General features: G+C 36.7%; 4 protein-coding genes and 1 long non-coding RNA gene across 6 annotated transcripts; 1 reads left to right on the top strand and 4 right to left on the bottom strand.

The window, feature by feature from the left end:
- Positions 1-1,458: 1,458 nt before the first annotated feature.
- Positions 1,459-2,555, bottom strand: LOC108217733 (uncharacterized). The gene is made up of 2 exons (XM_017390613.2): positions 2,139-2,555; positions 1,459-2,041 (listed from the first exon to the last, which is right to left on the bottom strand). The coding sequence occupies exons 1-2, from the start codon at positions 2,337-2,339 to the stop codon at positions 1,508-1,510; spliced, it is 735 nt and encodes a 244-aa protein (XP_017246102.1). The 5' UTR covers positions 2,340-2,555; the 3' UTR covers positions 1,459-1,507.
- Positions 2,556-3,792: 1,237 nt separating this feature from the next.
- Positions 3,793-7,421, top strand: LOC108217885 (MLO-like protein 6). The gene is made up of 15 exons (XM_017390785.2): positions 3,793-4,292; positions 4,402-4,459; positions 4,537-4,787; positions 4,965-5,081; positions 5,156-5,216; positions 5,364-5,452; positions 5,531-5,605; positions 5,702-5,796; positions 5,907-5,956; positions 6,044-6,084; positions 6,195-6,368; positions 6,455-6,490; positions 6,568-6,635; positions 6,724-6,784; positions 6,878-7,421. The coding sequence occupies exons 1-15, from the start codon at positions 4,173-4,175 to the stop codon at positions 7,268-7,270; spliced, it is 1,689 nt and encodes a 562-aa protein (XP_017246274.1). The 5' UTR covers positions 3,793-4,172; the 3' UTR covers positions 7,271-7,421.
- A 174-nt stretch (positions 7,422-7,595) lies between these two features.
- Positions 7,596-12,204, bottom strand: LOC108215699 (uncharacterized). Of its 2 annotated transcripts, none has more exons than XM_017388245.2 (8): positions 11,982-12,204; positions 10,794-10,935; positions 9,774-10,382; positions 9,464-9,671; positions 9,265-9,388; positions 8,701-8,799; positions 8,488-8,625; positions 7,596-8,010 (listed from the first exon to the last, which is right to left on the bottom strand). In XM_017388245.2, the coding sequence occupies exons 2-8, from the start codon at positions 10,885-10,887 to the stop codon at positions 7,861-7,863; spliced, it is 1,422 nt and encodes a 473-aa protein (XP_017243734.1). In that variant the 5' UTR covers positions 10,888-10,935; positions 11,982-12,204; the 3' UTR covers positions 7,596-7,860. The 2 variants fall into 2 exon arrangements, with proteins under 2 accessions (XP_017243734.1, XP_063947434.1); XM_064091364.1 differs by having other exon boundaries at positions 9,774-10,337; positions 11,982-12,163.
- A 1,304-nt stretch (positions 12,205-13,508) lies between these two features.
- Positions 13,509-16,737, bottom strand: LOC108215847 (probable E3 ubiquitin-protein ligase LOG2). The gene is made up of 3 exons (XM_017388439.2): positions 15,980-16,737; positions 14,446-14,944; positions 13,509-13,897 (listed from the first exon to the last, which is right to left on the bottom strand). The coding sequence occupies exons 1-3, from the start codon at positions 16,432-16,434 to the stop codon at positions 13,760-13,762; spliced, it is 1,092 nt and encodes a 363-aa protein (XP_017243928.1). The 5' UTR covers positions 16,435-16,737; the 3' UTR covers positions 13,509-13,759.
- A 1,827-nt stretch (positions 16,738-18,564) lies between these two features.
- Positions 18,565-20,372, bottom strand: LOC108217721 (uncharacterized). Its single transcript, XR_001806240.2, has 2 exons — positions 20,080-20,372; positions 18,565-19,806 (listed from the first exon to the last, which is right to left on the bottom strand). It is a non-coding gene; the product is annotated as an uncharacterized LOC108217721 (long non-coding RNA).
- Positions 20,373-20,626: the final 254 nt, after the last annotated feature.

Genomic DNA, 20,626 nt, shown 5'->3' with positions numbered 1-20,626 from the left:
CTGATACAGGTTTGATAACCTGTAATGGACTATAGAGAAGAAACAGAGATGGAGAGAGATTTAGAGAGAGAGATGAGAAGAGAAAGAGTAAACATGTATTTTCATAACTCTGAAATGAAGACATAGGTTCGTATTTATACAACTGTCACCAGTTCTTAACACTAATTCTAACAGGAACTCCCGCCAAATGTGCACTACTTGACAGCTGGCTTAAGCTAGAATTAGAAATAAAACTGAATACTATTATTCTCATATCATAATATTAGCTTGATATAATTATACATAACCTCATTAGAGTGTTTTTCTTTACTTTTAGCAAAAAACTTGTATAATCAATTTACATAATCATTATAGCTAACAAATTTAGAAATCACCCTTGGAGATACTCTTATACTAGATATAACATGACCAATAACATCAACTAAAATCTTGCAGATTGACAAGTTACCTATTAACAATATTAGATCTTACATGAAGAAACAATATTACTTAAAATTATCTAAATATTCATATCATTTGCAGGATTAAAAAAATATTTGCAGAATTTTTTCAAAACCTAACTTAAAATTCCTCACAGTATTCTTAGAACTATTCGAAAAAGAAATCTGCAGTTATTCTGATGGTTTATTTAAAAACAAATCACATTACAGTATTGTCAAACTACTTGACCAACAATTTCCTGTTGCCTCTGTCAGGGGGGAAAAAAAAAACAATTTCCTGTTGCCAAATACATAACATTGAGTAAATTTTTCTCCACATAATAATATGATCATTGAGACGAGATGTCATCCCAATCAAAATTTAACAATATCATTTTATGTCAAATTTATTGCCTGAACCATTTTCTGCATATTATGTTCTATGCCTATATGCTGAATATGTAATTGGAAGTTTAAGAACTTCTTCTGGCACAGTAAAAAAACCGCTCCCAAAATCCCTCTTATATAATGGTCCTGCTTTGAAGTCAGGATTTTGGACAAAATTAGAGATTTGACGTATTTGAGAGATTTGACTACTAATCCATTTATATTAGTGTTTGAAATTTTTAGATTAGAGATTTTGGTTTGAATTAATCAGCTATTTAAGTTTTACAAGAAACTGATAATTATGCTAGTTGGCTGCTACTCCCTCCGTCCCTTACCCTTTCCTTTTTGGGGGTGTCCCATCTAATTCTTTACATTTCAAAACTTACTAAAAGTAGTCAATGGGTGCCATCATTTCTCTACTTTTCTTTCCTTTTCACACTACTTTTACTCCACTATCTTCTTTTTATACATTAAAAATCAATGGGTCCCACCACTTCACCCACTTTTCTTTCTCTTTTCCACTACTTTATACATATTTCTTAACCTCCGTGCCCAACCCAATTGATAAGAAATGGGAGGGACTGAGGGAGTAATTTCTAAACAAACCCAATATAAATGCACTTTTAAAGTGACTTACTAAGTATATGTACAGTTGAAGAAATATAGTTTATTATGTATATGCATAAGGAGCTGGTAAAAATTCAAGATTCTTGGTGAACAACAGAAGCCACAGTTCTCGCCCAGGACTTGAGATGTTTTTTCATATCTTCAGCTTTCGAATTTCTTGGAATTCTCAGGTTCAAAAGTGGTGAATCAGGCCTTCTTATAAGCCATGCTTCTGATAAATATGGCCTCCTATACGCCCCTGCTTCTGATTTCTCCTCATTGCCATCACCAGCACCAGCTAGTTCTTGATCAATTAGCTCCTCATAGCTACAGGCCTCGCCAATTCTTTGCAGTCCAGGAAGGACACTCATCATTCTTGGACACATATTTTGGGAATCAAAACTGAAGCCCAACTCTATAAATCCCTTTACTTCTTCAACTTCAAGCTCCTCCAAGGTCTTGCAGCTCATGGTCTTCTGTAACCTCATCACTGAACCAGTGTATCTCTTACTCCTTGAATGTCTTGATGAATGAGACCGAGTCTTGCTTCTGTTTGTTCTCGAGGGTCGAGTTTGCTTCAGTACTAACTCAATTATCTTCTCCCTTTCCTCTACTTCTGAACTAATACTCTGCAGTACAATAAGAAATTAGCTATTTAGTATACATGGAGTGGTTCATGTAAATGTATACCATGTCTTAGAAAATGGAAGGTCGAAAATTTTGTACCTGTTGGTGAGTGAGTGGAGATTGATCAGATAATGCATAGTCCTGTGAGGTGCAGCTTGATGATGAAGTAAATGATTCTGAAGAAACTGATTCGGGTACTAAAATCGGATCCGGTAGGTGATGAAGAATCAAATGTTGGAACCAAAGACTGTCCATGGCTCCTAGGAGAGTGGCAGTACATATGGGAGAGTTGCATGCCATTGAGCTTGAAAATATTAAGACAATTTAGGTTACTAGCCAGAGTTTCAAGGGAGTGTGCACTGTGCAGAGAGTTTGGTAGGTGGAGAGGAAATGAGGATATCCCAGGAAGCAAATAAATACAGAATTAAACAGGGAATGAACATATTAGAATGGCAGCGACAGTTGTGGTGGTCATGACACAAGAGAGAATACATGGAAACAAATAAATGTTGAAAGTAAGTGGAGGGTCCAAACACACAAAAACACTTCATGTGGCTGTGGGTCATTTCTTTTTATTCACTTGTTTCTCCATGTATATCTTCAAAGTTCATGCTCATTGCTCCATATTCTGGATTTACTATTCAACTATGCCCACCGTGTCCCGAACCCTGACGAGTAGGGCTGTTCACAAACAGAGCCGAGCTGAATTTTGACGGAGCCGAGCCGAGCTTTAAATTTTTTTCTATCGAGCCGAGCTTTCTTATCGAACAAAAAATTGTGTTCGAGCTCGAGCTCGTTAACTAACGAGCCGACTACACGAGCTTGTTCACAAACAAATACGAGCCGAGTCGAGCTGAGCCAGAAAAAATAAGGTCAAATCGCTACTTGACTCTTAAAATAGCAAGCCAAATAAAATTTTTAATGTGTTTTGATAGTACCATATTATAGTTAATATTCTCCTGATCGATTTGATATATTATATGTTGAATTCGGCGTTCAATAACATGTATACATTACGAAATTATCCTAAAAATATTGCATTTTTTCCAGTTTTAACGAGCTGAGCTTGAGCCAAACGAGTTCGAGCTGAGCTCGAGCCGACCACACCTAAAGCTCAGCTCGAGCTCGTTTTCTTAACGAACACATTTATGTGTTTGAGCTCGAGCTCGAGTTCTTAACGAACCGAGCCGAACTGAGCTTTTATCGAGCCGAGCTCGAGCTTGTTCGTGAATAGCTCTACTGACAAGTCATTGATGTCAGGCTCTATAGCGTCTAACAGCAGAAAATTGACTCTTTCGGGATTTTTTAAAATTTTGCAAAAAAATCTGATTTTATGCAGCTTCTGCCACTGCTTTTAAAAAAGTATGCAATTATAAACGAAGGAATATACTCGAAGAAAAAACATCGTTTGGTTGGTATAATTGCAAATGCATGTATGTTGTGCAACATCTAAGTTGTTGCTCTCAGACTTGCAGTATGATTTATAAGCCACATGAAGAAAGGAAATTAATGTGGTAGCACTTGAGTTAGCGTCTTTGTCTCCACTCCCATCGCAATCCCTTGTCTTTGTCTTTTCATGTTTACTTGATATACCATCTCCATTATTATTATTACCAGATGTGCTTCTTTTTATCTGTTTCTTCATTTTACTTTCACACCATGACTTTAACAAACAAAATCACTTCTTACTACTGAATTGGTAGAAAGTATGCTACCCTTCAGAAAGAGGTCAAATTGTTTAGAAAAAAAGGAAGAAAAGAATTCAACAGCCGTCTCAGGCATATCGCCTCGTGCACAAGTAAACAAGCTAACAGTTTATAATACTGTACTCCGTTTTGGCATACAGATCCACGTTTTGATTAGTTTCTTCAGTCGCGACAAATTAAAGACCCTGCAAGAATATGCCTTTATTTACACTCATCTAACATCTATGCAAGTGTTCGAAAAATACTTCCAACTCTGAACACCTGTAAATTGTTCTCTAAGTTTCCCTTCACACTAACCTTGCTAATGCTCTATATAAAACTTCACAAACCCATGTCATTGCACTAACCAATACTCTTTAACTAATTTAATAACTTCCAATTTTTTAGCTGATAAGTCCGAATAATCTGAAATCTTGAGCACACCAAAATGACAGCAGGAGGTGGTAGATCAATGGAGGAATCATCAACTTGGGCTGTTGCACTTGTCTGCCTTGTGATCATATCTATATCACTTGGCCTTGAACAGATAATTCATATCATTGGAAAGGTGCCGATACATCTCTTTTTTATATTTCTTATGTGTGATATGAACAAATTAGGATAAATAATGATATATTCATATTCTTTGTACAATTTATGTTTTATATGCATTGCAGTGGCTGAAAAGGAAAAACAAAAGTGCTCTATATGAAGCACTTGAAAAGATAAAATCAGGTTTGTCTCGAAAACTATGATATTAGTTATATGGCAATTCGAGATGGTCACAGACTTACTTGGCTCTCTTCTTGCAGAACTTATGCTGCTGGGATTCATATCATTGCTTCTGACAGTTATGAAAGGAACAATATCAGAAATATGTATACCTAAAGCTATTGGAAACTCGTGGCTTCCCTGCGATAAGGAATTTGAAGAGGAAGCACAGAAAGATTACGATGGTGATCATGGCCACCGGAGGCTTTTATCCTTTACAAATTTGACAGAAACAAGTCATCACCGTTTTCTTGCTGCTGCTGCTGCCTCCGTAGATAAATGTGCTGCCAAGGCATGACCTTTATTTTTACGCGCTCCTAATTCTTCACATTATTCCACATCTATATACAGTACCTCACCTGGAAATTCAAAAATAACTCAGCATGCATGTTTGAAGTAGATGATACTACTTTGTAGCACTTTTAAAACCAGCTACGCGATTTGATAGTGTCAGGTGCACTTTTTTCAGGGTAAAGTTCAATTTCTCTCTGAGGATGCGATTCATCAGCTGCACTTATTCATCTTCGCCTTGGCTGTTTTTCACGTGCTTTACTGCATAATTACATTGGCCTTAAGTAGAGCTAAGGTAATCACCGTCCTCTCCTCAGCCTCAATGGATGTTGAATTATAACTCATCTAATGCATGCTATCTTGTTGCAGATGCGCATGTGGAAGACTTGGGAATCAGAAACAAAAACACTGGAGTATCAGTGTTCACAAGGTAATATTGAGTTTAGTTCTTTAGTGGCTGCTTTTACATGTTTGAAACAAGCATTATACAAATTGAGGAAAAGTGCATGTTTTTCACTGCTAATGCAATCCCATTGTTCTCGAAGAAAGGCTGAGATACTCTGGTTTACCATTGCAGATTCTGAAAGATACAGGTTTGCAAGAGATACAACCTTTGGGAGAAGGCATTTAAATCTCTGGTGTCGTTCGCCAGTTTTGATATGGATTGTAAGTCTAGAACAGTTGTAGATGGAAATGATAACGCGTGAATATAAGAAAGATGTATAATATTTGCAACTATTGCAGGTTTGTTTTTTTAGACAGTTTCTGGTATCAGTTCCAAAGGTGGACTACCTGACCCTACGCCATGGATTTATTATTGTAAGTCTTGGATAGAAGTTAAGCAAGAACTAAACCGTGACTTGAAATGAAAATGAAAGCAATTATTCGCTGACACATATGACTCGTCATGATCAGGCACACTTGGCTCCACAGAGTCAGACCAACTTTGATTTCCAGAAGTACATTAACAGATCACTTGAAGAAGATTTCAAAGTCGTCGTGGGTATCAGGTGAAAATAATGTCCCTCGTTAGCTAACCAAGACCATCAGTCTATAAATTATCAGTCTATAACTGAGAAAAATAGGATGCTAATGAATTCATCTGTGTATGTGATTGCAGCCCACCAATCTGGTTTTTTTCTGTGCTATTCATACTCTTTAACACTAACAGTAAGGAGCCCTAATCTCATCAAAGAACTTAGTCCAATTATTTCCATCACACGAGTCTCAATTGCTGATACTAGCTTCTTTTGACAGGCTGGAAGTCTTATCTGTGGCTTCCCTTTGTCCCCCTGATTGTGAGCTTCATCAGTTTTATATCTTTCTCAGACTCATGCATCACTGTGTCCTCACAAAAACAATATAAATATTTTTACGGGCTCACGTTTAAACGTGTTCTTAATTACAGATTGTGCTATTAGTGGGAACAAAGCTACAAGTGATAATAACCAAGATGGGATTGAGGATTCAAGACAGAGGGCAGCTGGTTCAGGGTAGCCCTGTGGTACAACCAGACAATGACCTCTTCTGGTTTAACCGTCCCGGCCTTCTCCTCTACCTCATCCATTTCGTTCTTTTTCAGGTAAGCAATAACTGTGAACCAACATCATAACATAGATATATAACCTTCAGAAGTTTCGAATTGCTGATTTTTGTCCCCACTTACAGAATGCATTTCAGTTTGCCTTCTTTGCATGGGCTTGGGTAAGCAACCGCATTTCCATAAACTTCTAATTCAGTTGTTCTATTGTTGCTTAATAATAACTGAAAACTTTGTACAGTATGAATTTGGAACTCGTTCGTGCTTCCACGACAAAACAGAAGATGTGATCATCAGAATATCAATGGGGTATTCAGTATTGCCCAATCTCCCTGTAAATATGGTTTAGGTTAAATCTTTAAGTGATTAAAATTTTGTGTGTAATGTAAAACCTCAGGGTCATCGTACAGATATTGTGCAGCTATGTTACTCTTCCTCTCTATGCTTTGGTGACACAGGTAAATCAATCAGAATATATTACCAATTCGAGTTTTGATTGTTTTTACATTCTTACTTGATATTCCCTCCGTCCCGTAATAAACGTCCAACAGATGGGTTCAACAATGAAGCCGACGATATTCGATGAAAGAGTAGCTAAGGCTCTACATAGGTGGCAGCAAGACGCGAGAAAGAACATAAAGAAGAACCGGCAGGCAGAAGGTTCAGCAGCTCCATCACCAAAAACGGCAAGTGATCCGCCTCCGTGCGACGAGGGTGAAGTGGACAGTGTCCACTCATCCCCAGAGTTAAACAGCAGTGTCCACTCACCACCCCCAAAGCTAAACAGCTTCCATAATGTACATTTTGAAGCTAGCGGATCATCATCATTTTCAGAAGGCCGTGCACTTTTGAAAGGGAAAGTTGATGAGAATCCTGCTCAAGATAGCAACTCAATTTCAGTTGCTAAGCCTCTTTCTTCTCATCATCAAATCGACATTCTCTAAAGGGTCACGGGTCACTAGAATAACAACTTATTGGTCTGATCCACCATTAGTTTCATATTTCATTAATTTTTGAAGGGTTCTATAATTGCTGTAAAAATTCATGTTTAGTTACTGTTGGTGATATATAAAATTTACTTGAAAAGCTTCTGGATGTTGCTACTCTGTACTGCTTGCATATAACCAAGAAGAAAGGGTCGCATATTCAAGATTCAAGAATCAAGATTCAAGATCTTAAAATCAACTGTACTAGTAACATCATATTGTACACTGTAGACACGATCAAAAGAGGATCCTAAATAATATGGGGAGAGGAAACAGAAAAACATTAGAAAATAATTTTATACGACAGAACAAGGTGAACCAACATAAAACATATATATGGCAGATTTTCCAACAAGCTTGAACATATATATATATATATATATATTGCTTGAGGAACTAATTGCCACAGCACCTTTTAGATCGACTAAATAAGGACCTGTTCGCTCCATATTTACAGTACACAAAGCTGAGTAAACAGGACCCAAATTCCTTCAATTTTGAGGAAATTCTTTATAATCACATCAGATAAAAGCACTTTACTAGATAATTTATTTATCCTTCACACGATCAGCGACCACTGAAGATTTGCAGATTGGACAGATGTTCTTTAGCAACAACCATTTTCTGATGCAACCGACATGGAAGTTATGGAGACAAGCTTTAAGCATCCCAACATCATCCATATTCTTATATTCTTCCTGTACAGATGGGAAATTTATATTGTCATAAAACAGCTACGTATTAAATAATATACCAACTATAGAAGTCAGAAAATCACAACGCAGTGCCTGACTTCAGATGGGAGTGAAATTCATACACCAAATAAAAGAGATGTGCAGAAAACAATTTATTTGGTCAGAAATAGCAGACAACTGCTATTTTATTCGGTCAGGCACTAATATTGTGTTTGGCTGGATGTGACAAATTGAAAACAAGAAAAAAACTAGGTAAAAGAGAAAGAAATGAGGGTGTAATGAGATTTGTGAAAGATATGAATAGGAGAAAGGATATGTATATTTTGTGAATTGAAGGACTGAACTCTAGTCTATACTAAGGAATAGAATGGAGGAAGAAATGCTTATCATCATATCATGCATAAATCTTCGAAAATGTAGTTCAATTTTTTTCAGCTGAGTTCAGCAACCACTAATTCAGAATATAAAACATATCCTCACCAGACATATTGCACAGCTTCCTTCCTCTTCTGTTATGTCCGAAGAACAGTAGATAGACTGTGTCACACACATCCTGATCAAATCCTCAGACAAACCCGTGTTTACACTCCCAATTCTTTCCCCTAGAGCAAGAAGTTCCTATACAAGTACCTAGTTAAATATTGACAGACAGATTGTGATAAGAATGAAAGGGATATATTGTGTGCAGATGACCTCATAGCTCATCTCATCTACGTCGAGTCTCATGTCCCTATGTTGATCAAGAGAAGTTCTAGATCCATACAGCCTCGACTGATCCGCAAGTGCAAGCCCCTACATCAGATTTTTTTAGTAGACTACTCAGTTAAAAATGACAGAAGAGAATAGGGGGAGGAGGCGGAGGATCAAGATTTACACAAAATTCAATAGGAACTTCATCTAAAAGATTTTTAAAAATAAATATGTAAGCTAATAATCTAGATGTTCCCTCCTCAAGTACAAAGATTTATAACAGCAACCAAGCAACCTACATGGATCACAACATCTTGTTAATATATCAACCAAGATAGAAATATCTCCATTAGTAAGTCTGGAAACATTTCGTGCTGCCAAAGTTTCTTTAATGCTTTCAATAGATCAATGGTTTCCTTGGCATAATTAAATAATCATCCATCATTCTCGTAGGCATTCATTATCCAAAAAAGGAGAGAGATTACTATCAGTGATTGCATTAAAATAAAGACCTTATTATTTAAAGATAACATATCACCATTTTCTGAAAATCAAAGATGTATGCACCTGTGCGAATCGATTGTAGAAACCACCCTCAGAAGATAGTGGTCGGCGTCTTTCACTCAAGAACCTTGTCTGTCCATTCTGATTACTGTTATGCCATCCTTCATCCGGAGATGGCCTTGCATATCTGGAAGAATAACTTTCTGTGACTAATGGAGAACTTTCATCTAAATATGCAACATGAAGGGAAGTTGAAGAAGACCTAAATGCTGGGATAGATTGGTGAGTGAAGCTGGTTTGGTTTCCTTGCACAGGCTGAGGTAGAGTACCTTGCCTCTGTTGAGGAACTGGAGTCCCAGTATTTCTGTGCGCTACAAGATCAATATCATATCCACCAGTGTGAGGTGGAGCACTAGGATAACCGCCTTCCATGACATAGCGATTTGTTTCGCGGTTGAATATAGTAGTGTCTGCTCATTCCAGAATAAGATTTTTAGGAAATATGTATTACAAAAATGTGTCAGAACCAGAAAACCTATTAGACTCTAACTAACATGATACATAAACAATACCATGAGGAGCAGTAGATATAATGGTCTGGTTCCATTCCGTTGCTGGAGTAGCAGAATTCTGACCAAATTGTTCTGATGACATAGAGTGCTGGGAAGGGTTGTTTGATAAATGGGTTCTGGCTAGGCTTGTTCCCAAGACAAGGTCAGCCCCGCTTCTCACATTCGTGAAAGAATCTTCATCACTTGTAGTGACACTATTTCCGGTACATATAGGTCTGAAAGTAAAATTATCCCATGGAGTATGATGGAGCTCTACATTTGGTTTGTCACGCCTCAACTCAGAAGACACGGAGAGATCAAATGAGCTTACACCATAACTACTTGTACTTCCTCCCTCATGAAACATTTGTCCACTATGATTAGATGTATGATGACCATGATTTTCAGAGACCATAAAGAAGCTTCCAGAAGCAAAAGAATGTGGATATGGATCACGGGAGGGCCCAAAAGAGGTTGGCTGGTGACTTGGCCCTTCAACAGTGTGACTTGAGGGATGATATCTATCTAAACCTGAAGAAGGAATCCAGGGGGGAAAGAAATTTGGATTGTCTGTCAACATATTCTCTGCAGGATGAAGAAGAGATTCATTTGCAGTACCACCAGCCAAAGCTGCAGTCCCAATCCAGTATATATAACATCATTAGTTTAAAGTACACACTAAATAAAACAGCATACAATATAAGTCCAAATTCATTCCATACATGTATTTGCATTTCCACGTGACTATGTAAGTCCAGGTACCCGGAGAGGACACACATAAAAAAGAAAGATTTCTAATTTTTTAAAATGTAATATATAGTGTAATATAACACAATTGTATATAACACAATTGTTAGTATAAGGTAGTTAAGTGATTAAGGAATCGACTAAGTACTGAACTAATTAATCCCTAAAAATCCTTGCACCCTCGAGAATCGGGTGTGCAGTGTAGCAATTGGGTAAATAATCCATGCTTCCTCTATTTATAGCTAGAATGAAAAAAGAAAGGGGAAAAAAAGACCATAAAGGGAGTATAAGTACCGAAGTGCGCATAAGAATCATCTGTATATTGCCAGCCATGATTACTATCAGTTTCAAACATTTGAGATGTATTAACTTCATGTCTATGCCCCATAACTACAGCAATCAACGAGATCTGAATAACTTATTTCTGAATATTAACCTGCACAAAGAGATTTAGTTAAGAAAATATATATTAAGCACTTAAAAGCAATAAAACTGCTCCATGATCTATTTATTATATGGGTATACATGAATATTAAAGATATATGAAGCCTGGTATATGGTATATATAGTACAAAACAGACATGTAGCAGCCATTGCCGATATAACTACTCACCTTCACAAGACTTTAAAGCTTTATGCAATCAAAAAATGCAGTCTTATTTGCAAAAGCGTTTATATAGGAAGCACTGTGGCTATATATTGGTAAATTCGACCACCGGGAAAACTTAAATGATATTCTGCAACGAATTATGGTAAAACTCTGATAAACTTTTTGAAGCACACAGACTCTCGACATTGCCATAAATTTACAGAAAAGTAGCAAAAAACTGCAGGGTAGAGTTCCATGAAATGCTTTGAAGACCTATGTATCAAATCCAACATTAGCCATTTATGTGTGAATACTATTTATGTGAGAACGAACGCAGGTAATGTATACCCCCATCTACCTCTTTTCCGTCCAAAAACTGGACAAACAAAATTCAAAAATAGAACTCTACATCAGTACATCTAATTATCAGCTGACGGGAACTAATTCTATATTAAGTTGCACACCATATATATACATCACAAACTTTAGGGCTAAGGACCTCAATTAATCATTAGTTTGCGCGATATTAGTGATAACTGATAAGCTTATAAGCTCAAATATATCGATTTCCCCAAACAAATATTCACTACTTTATAGTATACCACAGAGTTCAACAAAGAATTACAGGAATAATCAAGGAACATATAGATACTATATCAGAGTATGAAAACAACTCCAAGATCATAATCATGATCATCTTAGAGCAATTCATTTTAAGTCCTAAACAAACCTCCAGTTGCCACATAAATCATCAGCTTATCATAATTAAAGACACAGATTATAAATAAACTGCTCATTCACACATACAGTTAAGAATTCATCACTAGAACAAATTGATCATGATATCGAAAGAAATGATCGAGTCGGTGAAAAATTGGTTGATGATAAAATACCTGATGAATCAACGAGTCTGGCAGGGTCTGTTAAGTTACATACATGACATGATTTGATTTTTAGATAAGAGCTAAAAGAAACAGAAAGAAATTGAAATTGATATGTAGTCTAGTTCTTTGAAGAGCAAGACGGTGATATATATTATTACTCCTAATAAATTATGTGAGTGTGGGACTGTGTGGGCTCTCTCTCACCGTCATCAATTTATGCAGATCCATTCAGGATATACTCTTTCCATCAAAATAAGATTCAATTATTTATGCTTGTTATCTGATAGGAGATAACTCCTATATCTAGTGATCGGAAATTATATCTAGTGATTGGAATTTGGAAGTATACGAGTTTTTTTTTTTGACAGAAGGAAGTATACGAGTTACTTTTAAAGAAGGGACTAGGTCCCTGGCATACGGTTGCCAGGACTTGTTAATCAACATGGGAATCTCCGTCCAGCGCTAAAAAAGCGCTGGACATATTAAAATTTTAATATGATCCTGGCCGCTGAATATGCATCCAACGGCCCAGAATCTGGGTGTTGGTTAAGCGCTCCACAACAATCGGTTGCTGTGGACTGTTATCCTTTAAAGAATTGTAGTAATATATATTTAAAATTATCCATATCTTCAGAGATGCCGTAAAAATATATTAAAATATATTTATATTATATATAACAATAAATATAATATATTAATTATTAAAAAATCTGTCTATTATTGGTTTAGAGTAACTCAATAGTAGAGTTATCCGTTTGTCGTCCCCGGGGTGGGGTCTTAAGTTCGATTCTCACCTATATCGAATTTATATGTAAATGTTTTTTTCATCGTGTGTGTTGAAAAATAATTTTAAAATATAATACATAAACACGACACTTTTTGTATGTGCACTCTTGTTAATACTAAAAAGTTCTATGGTTCATATTATTTATTTTATCACAACTACAAATGTTACTTCACACAACTACAAATGTTACTTGAAGTAGCATAACATGCCATAATCTGATTAGTACCGGCATTTAAATTTGTTTGCAGAGCAGCTTAACTAACGGATCTTGTTGCAGGATATGTTAATTACTGATGGTTTATATATATGATCTTTGCTAGTAATAATAGATAGATTGGTCTGTAAATTGTGAAATACTTTTAAGATCATTTCTACAAGGTACCTGGTCCTTGCGGTTGCAGCAAGAACCATCTAAAAGAAGAAAGTGAGAACTGAGAATGTTATTCATGACTATTCTCAGCCAGAAGCATATTAGCTAGAGCAACCAACAGGCAATATCTGCTTTCCCTTGCTAACCTGACAAAGCAGAAACTAGTCGGCCAGATGCACCTACTCTGCAATGCAGGGCACTGAGATTTTGCTTTTCGGATTAAGGCCTACTGTTGGAGTGTTGGCTATGGCAGCTCCAAAAAGCTACATCAATATGGATGCAATTGATTATTGAGAAGTGAAAGAAAAAATAGGAAGTTAATAGTACAGATGCAAAAATTAGTAATATAACTCATGTGCCTGCAAAACGACAAAGCAAATACAAACCAAACGCACTATATACCTCGCATTACAAATTGTACAAGAAGAATGTCACCAAACAGTCGGCAAAATCATGCAAACATGACCGCCTTACAGAATCTAATGCTATGAACTTGAGTAATAAATATCACTATATCTGAATACATCTGATATGAATGAGATTCCAGATAGTTATAAAAGAACCTAGTCATGCAGCAGAGAAGATGATTGAAAAATGGAAGGGGCTGAAAAGATCTTATTTACAGCACAATCATGGCAGAGTCCCATCTTTGCTCGCCTCAGTTTCACCGTTGACCTTGATTTCCAGAAGCCTCTCAATTGGCTGTCGACATATTGGACACCTATTTGTTTGGCACCTTAAAACTTTGGCACACCCACTGCACATACACTGTACCACGAGAAAAATCCTAATTACAAGATACATGGGCTATAAAACACATATTAAACAATAGAGTATTAGATTTGATGAGAGAGGACGCAAAGTGCGTGTTATGCAAGAGTCTTCACGAAGTCGATCTAGTTTCTAAGAACAATGTAAATCAATATAATTTAGGATTAAATGGAAGTACTCGTGACGGAGATAGTTCATCACTCATCAGCAATAGTAGTAGTAGTTATTCTTAACATGTGTAGTGCTAAAACTTTCAGCGAATTTATCAAAGTTGACAAGAAGCATTGCCAAAAGCCATCCGAGGAGCCAATTATTATTATTCATTTTGCCTTCATTACTTAAGAATGTTTTGGTGGTGGTCATAGACTAAAAAATCTACAGTCACAGACAAATGAAGGAACTAACTTCTGGCCACAAAGGGGCAAGCAACCATGGAAATAATTCACATATGTATGAAAGAGAACATTGCTAGACTGTGAAGATTAAGAAGTAAACAACACTAAAGCACATTCATATGTTTCAAAAAAATTAATAAGAGGGAGTACCATGTGTCTGCATGGAAGTACAGTTGTATCAGGAGGTTCTGACAAGCAGATAACACATTCTTTACCGCGATCGTTTCCGTCTAGATCACCATCAACCGAATTACCAATGCCATATATCTCCTGCAGCTCATACCTCATTCCATTTACCCATAAAATCTGCTTCAGCACTCGTACCTTATATCCACCCCTATCCTTTTCAAACATGGCTAGGGTAATTTGGGAGTTGCTGGCTCCAGCCTCGTGGTTTCCATCTGCGAACCCTCTTTGGTTGCTCGGGGATGTCTCCGCTTTTACTACTAGTGGATAAATTTCCAGTTCACTGTCATTTACTAATTCTGCATCTTCACAAGCTGAAAAGTCTATTCCTGTTCCTGAGGGTTGCCTAAATTTCTGATCCAAACCTTGTTCGAAATGTACAGTTACAGGTGCATATATGCTTTTCTTCATTGGTGTCAGGTTACAGTCTTCATCCTCTTTTGTGAAAAAAATAACTGTAATACTGGATGGAGGTCAAGAAAAAATTGAAACCAAGTTAGCCTTTCTTATGATTAGCCAGAGAAACATAGTGATGTCCTCTCTTAAAGAGAAGACAAAGATATGAACTGAAAGACATCTCTTTTGTGAGTAAGTTTTGCCTCACATATGCTGACTGGAATGAACAAGCAACAGGAAAGAGCACCCCATGTCAGCAAACAATACACAAGTCAACTTTCGATTAAATTTGTAAATATATTCATGCCAAGAGGACCTTTTACAGCAAAATGGACCATGGTAATTAATTAAAGGTTTTGAGCTGCAACTTTACAATTTTTTCATCCTTTGCCAAATTAACACTGTCTCCAAGCTAAGACTACACTAAAATTTTTAAAGTGTACATACAAACCATCAGCTTCCGCAAACTTGTAATCAAAACCCAAAAAACAGATATACATGCTCAAAAGGAGATTTGATGTTTTCACTAAACTCACACAACTGTCTGTAACAAGGTAAACCCAATTCCGAAAATTATCTGGCCAAACTTTAGTCTGAGTTGTCAACCACGGGCCTCCTGCAAATACTTGTCCCCACGTATGTATTGGTCTTCCCTATCAATCTTGTTATCTAGACCATACATGTACAAATATTTCATCCTAGCTGCTGTATCTATAGAATCACCCTTCCTTGTATTTCTATGTCTCTACTCTTCGTCATCCTAACAAGTTGTCTGGATTTATGAACTGACATTTTGCTTGCGTGCTACAAATTTTAACAGGCCTCACTGCCTTCTAATAAAGCGTTCTCACAATCTAAGCTGGAATATGCCTATAGATTACCAAACGATACCGGAAACTACAAATAATCCTGCTTTAGTATTACAAAAATCAACCTCTCCCTCATTGACATAATTATATTCAATTCCATCAAATTGTGCCAAGATAAGTCTAGTTTTCAAGTAAAACCGTAAAATACACAGCAGCAACTAACTATCAAAGTCATCCATCTGTCACATAACAAGTAAAAATTTAAACTTGCAAGCAAAAGCAAAAGGTAGTACCTTCCAGCAACAGTTGCATCAAACGTAAATGTAACAAGAAACTTTCCGGGGTCATCTTCATCGGTTTCGACCCGCAAAGTATCCTTCTTTAAGTTAACATTATTTCTAATAGTGAGAGCCTTTTGGTGCTCAACGTAAGGTGCAACAGCAGGCATTGCATACCCACATGGATACCTCCCACCGACCCAATTCGCGTTGGTGGGGTCCACATGTGGTGGCCGGTGGTGGTGATCGTACGGCGCCGGCGGAGCCTGGTGGTAGCCTGGGTATTGATAGGACTGCGGAGGGTTATTTGAGTTCGAGTTTTGAGAAGGTAATGGTATAGCAGCTGCGAATACATATTGACTGGCGGTGATTTCTTGATGGGGTGGTTGTGTTGGCGGTGATGGTGGGTGGCGCCGGCGACTAATGAGTCGCCGGCGGCTGTTTATGCTGCTACTGCCGGTGTTACCCATTGGGGTTTTCTTTGTTTTTTAAGAAATATCAAGAAAGACGAAAGCTTGATGAATTTAATGCTCGTAGAGTATGATTTTATATGTAAAAATACAAGAAAAACAAAGGGTTTTTGTAAAGATAGAATCTTTTTATAAATAACAAAAGGAAAAGGGAGATTAGGGGAGAAACAAAGTGGAGGTTGGGATGATGAGAGTTATTGTTTTAATAGAAAAAGTGAATTTGGGAATGGGATGAAAAGAGCACAAAGTAAAGTGAGGGAATGAAATTGAATGTAAACAGAGCTTTGGAATGAGAAATGAAGATTGATAGATGGTCCAGGGAAAGTGTGTGGGAATATTATTAGAACTATTTCTAACAGGATGGTTATGTTTGTTTACTCTTACGAAATTATGGGTTTACACAGACCATAACACAAGCAGTCACTAATAACTGATTAGCTCATATGTAGAGTTTGGAAAAGTAAATTGTACACAGACCTTGTAAGATAAATTTGTGCAACTTAGGTTGAAGATGAATTATATTGCCGAAGGGGGAAATCAGATTTTTTTTTCTTTCCGTATTTGTTTCATTTCCTCTTTGTTTTTACTCTTTCAGCATGCATGCAGTAATTAAATCCCAGTTGCAGATAGGATGTAGTAGATGTTATGGTATCCTTATGTCTCCAGCATCAAAAAGCCTTGTTCTGTTAACATTTTTTTACACAGTGATAATGGATCATATGGACTTAAAAGGTATATGGTACTGATATCGAATTATTTGTGTGGATTCAACTCGAAGATGATACTTGTTGAATAATCTAGTAGACATTAAATTTCAACGGATCTTCTCATCTGCAGAAGTAGGAGTGCTTGTTCGTTCTGCTCTCCAGAGAATATATAGAAACGGGCATTTTGGACACGAATTAATAGGCAGAAACCTCCATTCCGATGCACTCGAGTTCGACTCGAAAAATACCGAATGGCAAAAAAATTAATATGCACAAAATGAATAATATCATAAACAAATTGAATAATTTGGTAGAAAATAACAAAACTCAAGTTTTACATGATTACAGAAGATATATTCTAGTAGAATTTTATTTCAAACCTCAAATTTCAGTTAAAAAGCAGTAGAATTTCTGATTTAAGCCGGCCAGCGGCCAAAAATTAAGAACATTTCATTTTAGCCACAGTTATTTTAAATTTTTGATTCCATCGCGGAAAAGACTTTTGTGATGTTCCATTTTATATTACTACCTCCGTCCCAATGAATTGTACTCCCTCCGTCCCGAAAAGATTGAACTGCTTTGACTTTCACGGAGATTAAGAAAAAGGTAGTAAAAAGGTTGAAAAGTTGGTAAAGTGGTGGGACCCATCAAAATTTTAATAATAGATTTGAGATAGTGGAGGAAAGTAGTGGGTGTAATAGTGTTTATATTATTATAGAATAGAGATAGTGGAAGAAAGTAGTGGGTGTAATAGTGAAAAGTAGTGTTCAAAAATAGTAAGTTTAATAGGTTCATTCTTTTTGGGACGTCCCAAAAAGGAATAAGTGTCAATTAAAATGGGACGGAGGGAGTATACAGTTTCTTTTTTGGGACGTCCCATCAATTGTATACATCCCAAAAGTAGTAAACTTTTATAATATAAAAAATCATTACACCAACTACTTTCTTCCACTATCTCCATTCTATAATAATATAAACACTATTACACCCACTAATTTCCTCTACTATCTCAAATCTATTATTAAATATAAATGGTTCCCACCACTATACCTACTTTTCATCTAACTTTACTCAAATCTTACATAATTTCTTGATCTCCGTGTCCCAGCCATTTGTATACAAATGACTGGGACGGAGGGAGTATAAGTTTATAACGGAGGAAAACAGCAGTGGTGGCATAGCATATATGCAACTTTACTGATGAAGATAATCTAAACAATGTGAGCAACCAAGTACATACATTGTATTAGATTAAATTAAATATAATAATAACAAAAGTTGGTTTCCACTTGCGAAACAATGGGCTCTTAACCTTGGGCATAGTATCGAATTATTTGATCTCTTTAAATAAACAAGTTTTAACATCTGTTGGAAGTTGGGTTTCAGCCGAAACGATTATTAGTATAAAGAAAAAAGCTGGTCATTTCCATTAATGAGTAACAGAACTAAATATTATAGAGTATTGAACAGAATAAAACAGAACTTTATTAAAGAGAAGATCAATATTATGTACTATCTTAAACAACTTAAATATTCGTATTTTCTTAAATCTTACTAATACTTAATTAATATAATTCTCCAAGGTACTTGTGAATGCAGTGGTGGACTTGTTTTACAATCCAACTGCTTCCGTAACTATGTATCCACTTCAACCCAAGTGTTGTTGGGCCTCCCCAAGCATTACAAGCCCAGAAGCTATTAGGCTGCTCCAAGCCCAATATTTGTTGAGCAGTCGATTGGGCTCCTTGTCACCTTGTGGCCTGTGCAATGCTGGCATGATATATTAATTATAAAGTATACAACTCAACCATGTTTCCACAAGGACCAACACTAAACATGTACAATTATGCGTAGGCCATGAACAAATATGAGAATTTGAAGGAGATCAAGGAGCACATGTACATTCACACGGAGGTAATTGGTGCTGAGGACTACATCATGAAGAAAATTCCTGTTGAGAAGAGGCCAGAAAGAGACCAGACTGCTATGTCTGCATGCATCAAGTGCTAAGAAGCTACTTTGACATTGAAGCTATTGTTGAAATTGGACAGGCCTCGACTTGTTATTGCGTGTTAACAATATTCAGATCTCCCTGCAAATGATTCTTCCACTCATCTGAATATTAGTAAATCTTGGACACAAAGCATTACAATGAATACGAGAATCCAAACTGTTATCTAGACACACTGAGATCATTGCAGATCAATATAATGATATCACAGATTTACAGCTGCCTTACTAAAAGGCAATTTCAAGTAAATTAAACACATAAGATTTACATATCAAGGCACTTGAGATCATGAGAGGCTTGATAACTAGAATAACTACCAGCAGTTGAGCCTCTCAAATGTGTGAATTTCAATAACACGTGAATAGTTAAAAACATGTAAAAAAAAGGAGTAACATACAGGTTGAACAGGTAAAATAACAAAGTTACCACCAAGGTTTCTGATACGCAGATAAAGTTCCGTACAGTTAAAAGCACAAGAACATCAACCAAGAATAACAAACGTTGACGCTGCAGTGTGCAGAGTCAAGGAGAAAGTAAAAAAGTGGCATGCACGGCTCCTCACACGCCATTCTCCAAACCCCATCAACTTCACTGGATGGATTCTGCAAATGGCATGCAGGGAGCCAGGCATGCATTTACTCCAACCTTCATTCCCTGCACAAAAACACACACACACACACTTACTCATTTACACATATACCATGAATTTCAAGCTCTCGACACTCCAATAATCTTCATGTCACAGCAGATCACTCACCGCGAAAAACCAGGCTTAAAATTATAACTATAATTAAAAAACACTAGAACTTAATAAAACTAGCTTGAAATTGAAGATGGAATGTATGACTAGCAGATTCTGTTATTTAAAGAAAGCAGGCTGAGTGGTGATAAAATGTGAATAAATGCCTCAGAAACAGCCTAGCTCACCTGAAACACACCATCCCCTCCTCTTTCGACTTTTTGCTCTGAATAGAGGGAGAAAAGTAAGAATAGCATTTATGTTGTTTAGCCTGAAAATAGTATACAACAAGCCACATTAGATGTACACACAACACATTTAGCAACTGAATCATTTTTTGTTATATGAGATTGTGCAAAAGCTTGGGCAGAAAAGTGTGGCAGAATAGTAGTGAAAATTGACTCGTCTACGCATGATAAATAGGATGATGAGAATGGTGCAATGGGAGTGAGGGTCACAAGGAAAAGCAAAAGGGGCGAGGGGTCTGTTTTGCTTTTACTTTTAACCTTCTGAACGCTGGTTTTGTCTGCAACTGTTTGTTTCGGGCTTGTTTGTGGATTCCGTTCTCTTTTCACACCTCATCGCCTTATTTAATTCCTAAAGGACAAACTCTTTTCCTCTTTTTCTGTATGTCCTCAAACTACATTTGATTCTTCATCATAACTATGCTCCTACTTGTCATTTCTAAATTAACTAAATCGACTCCAGTTTTGATTATTAAAAAATAATTAGCAC

The sequence above is a fragment of the Daucus carota genome, chromosome 4 (genome assembly GCF_001625215.2).
Source record: "Daucus carota subsp. sativus chromosome 4, DH1 v3.0, whole genome shotgun sequence".
Classification (NCBI taxonomy): Eukaryota; Viridiplantae; Streptophyta; class Magnoliopsida; order Apiales; family Apiaceae; genus Daucus; species Daucus carota.
This window is presented reverse-complemented; position numbering and strand designations above follow the sequence as displayed.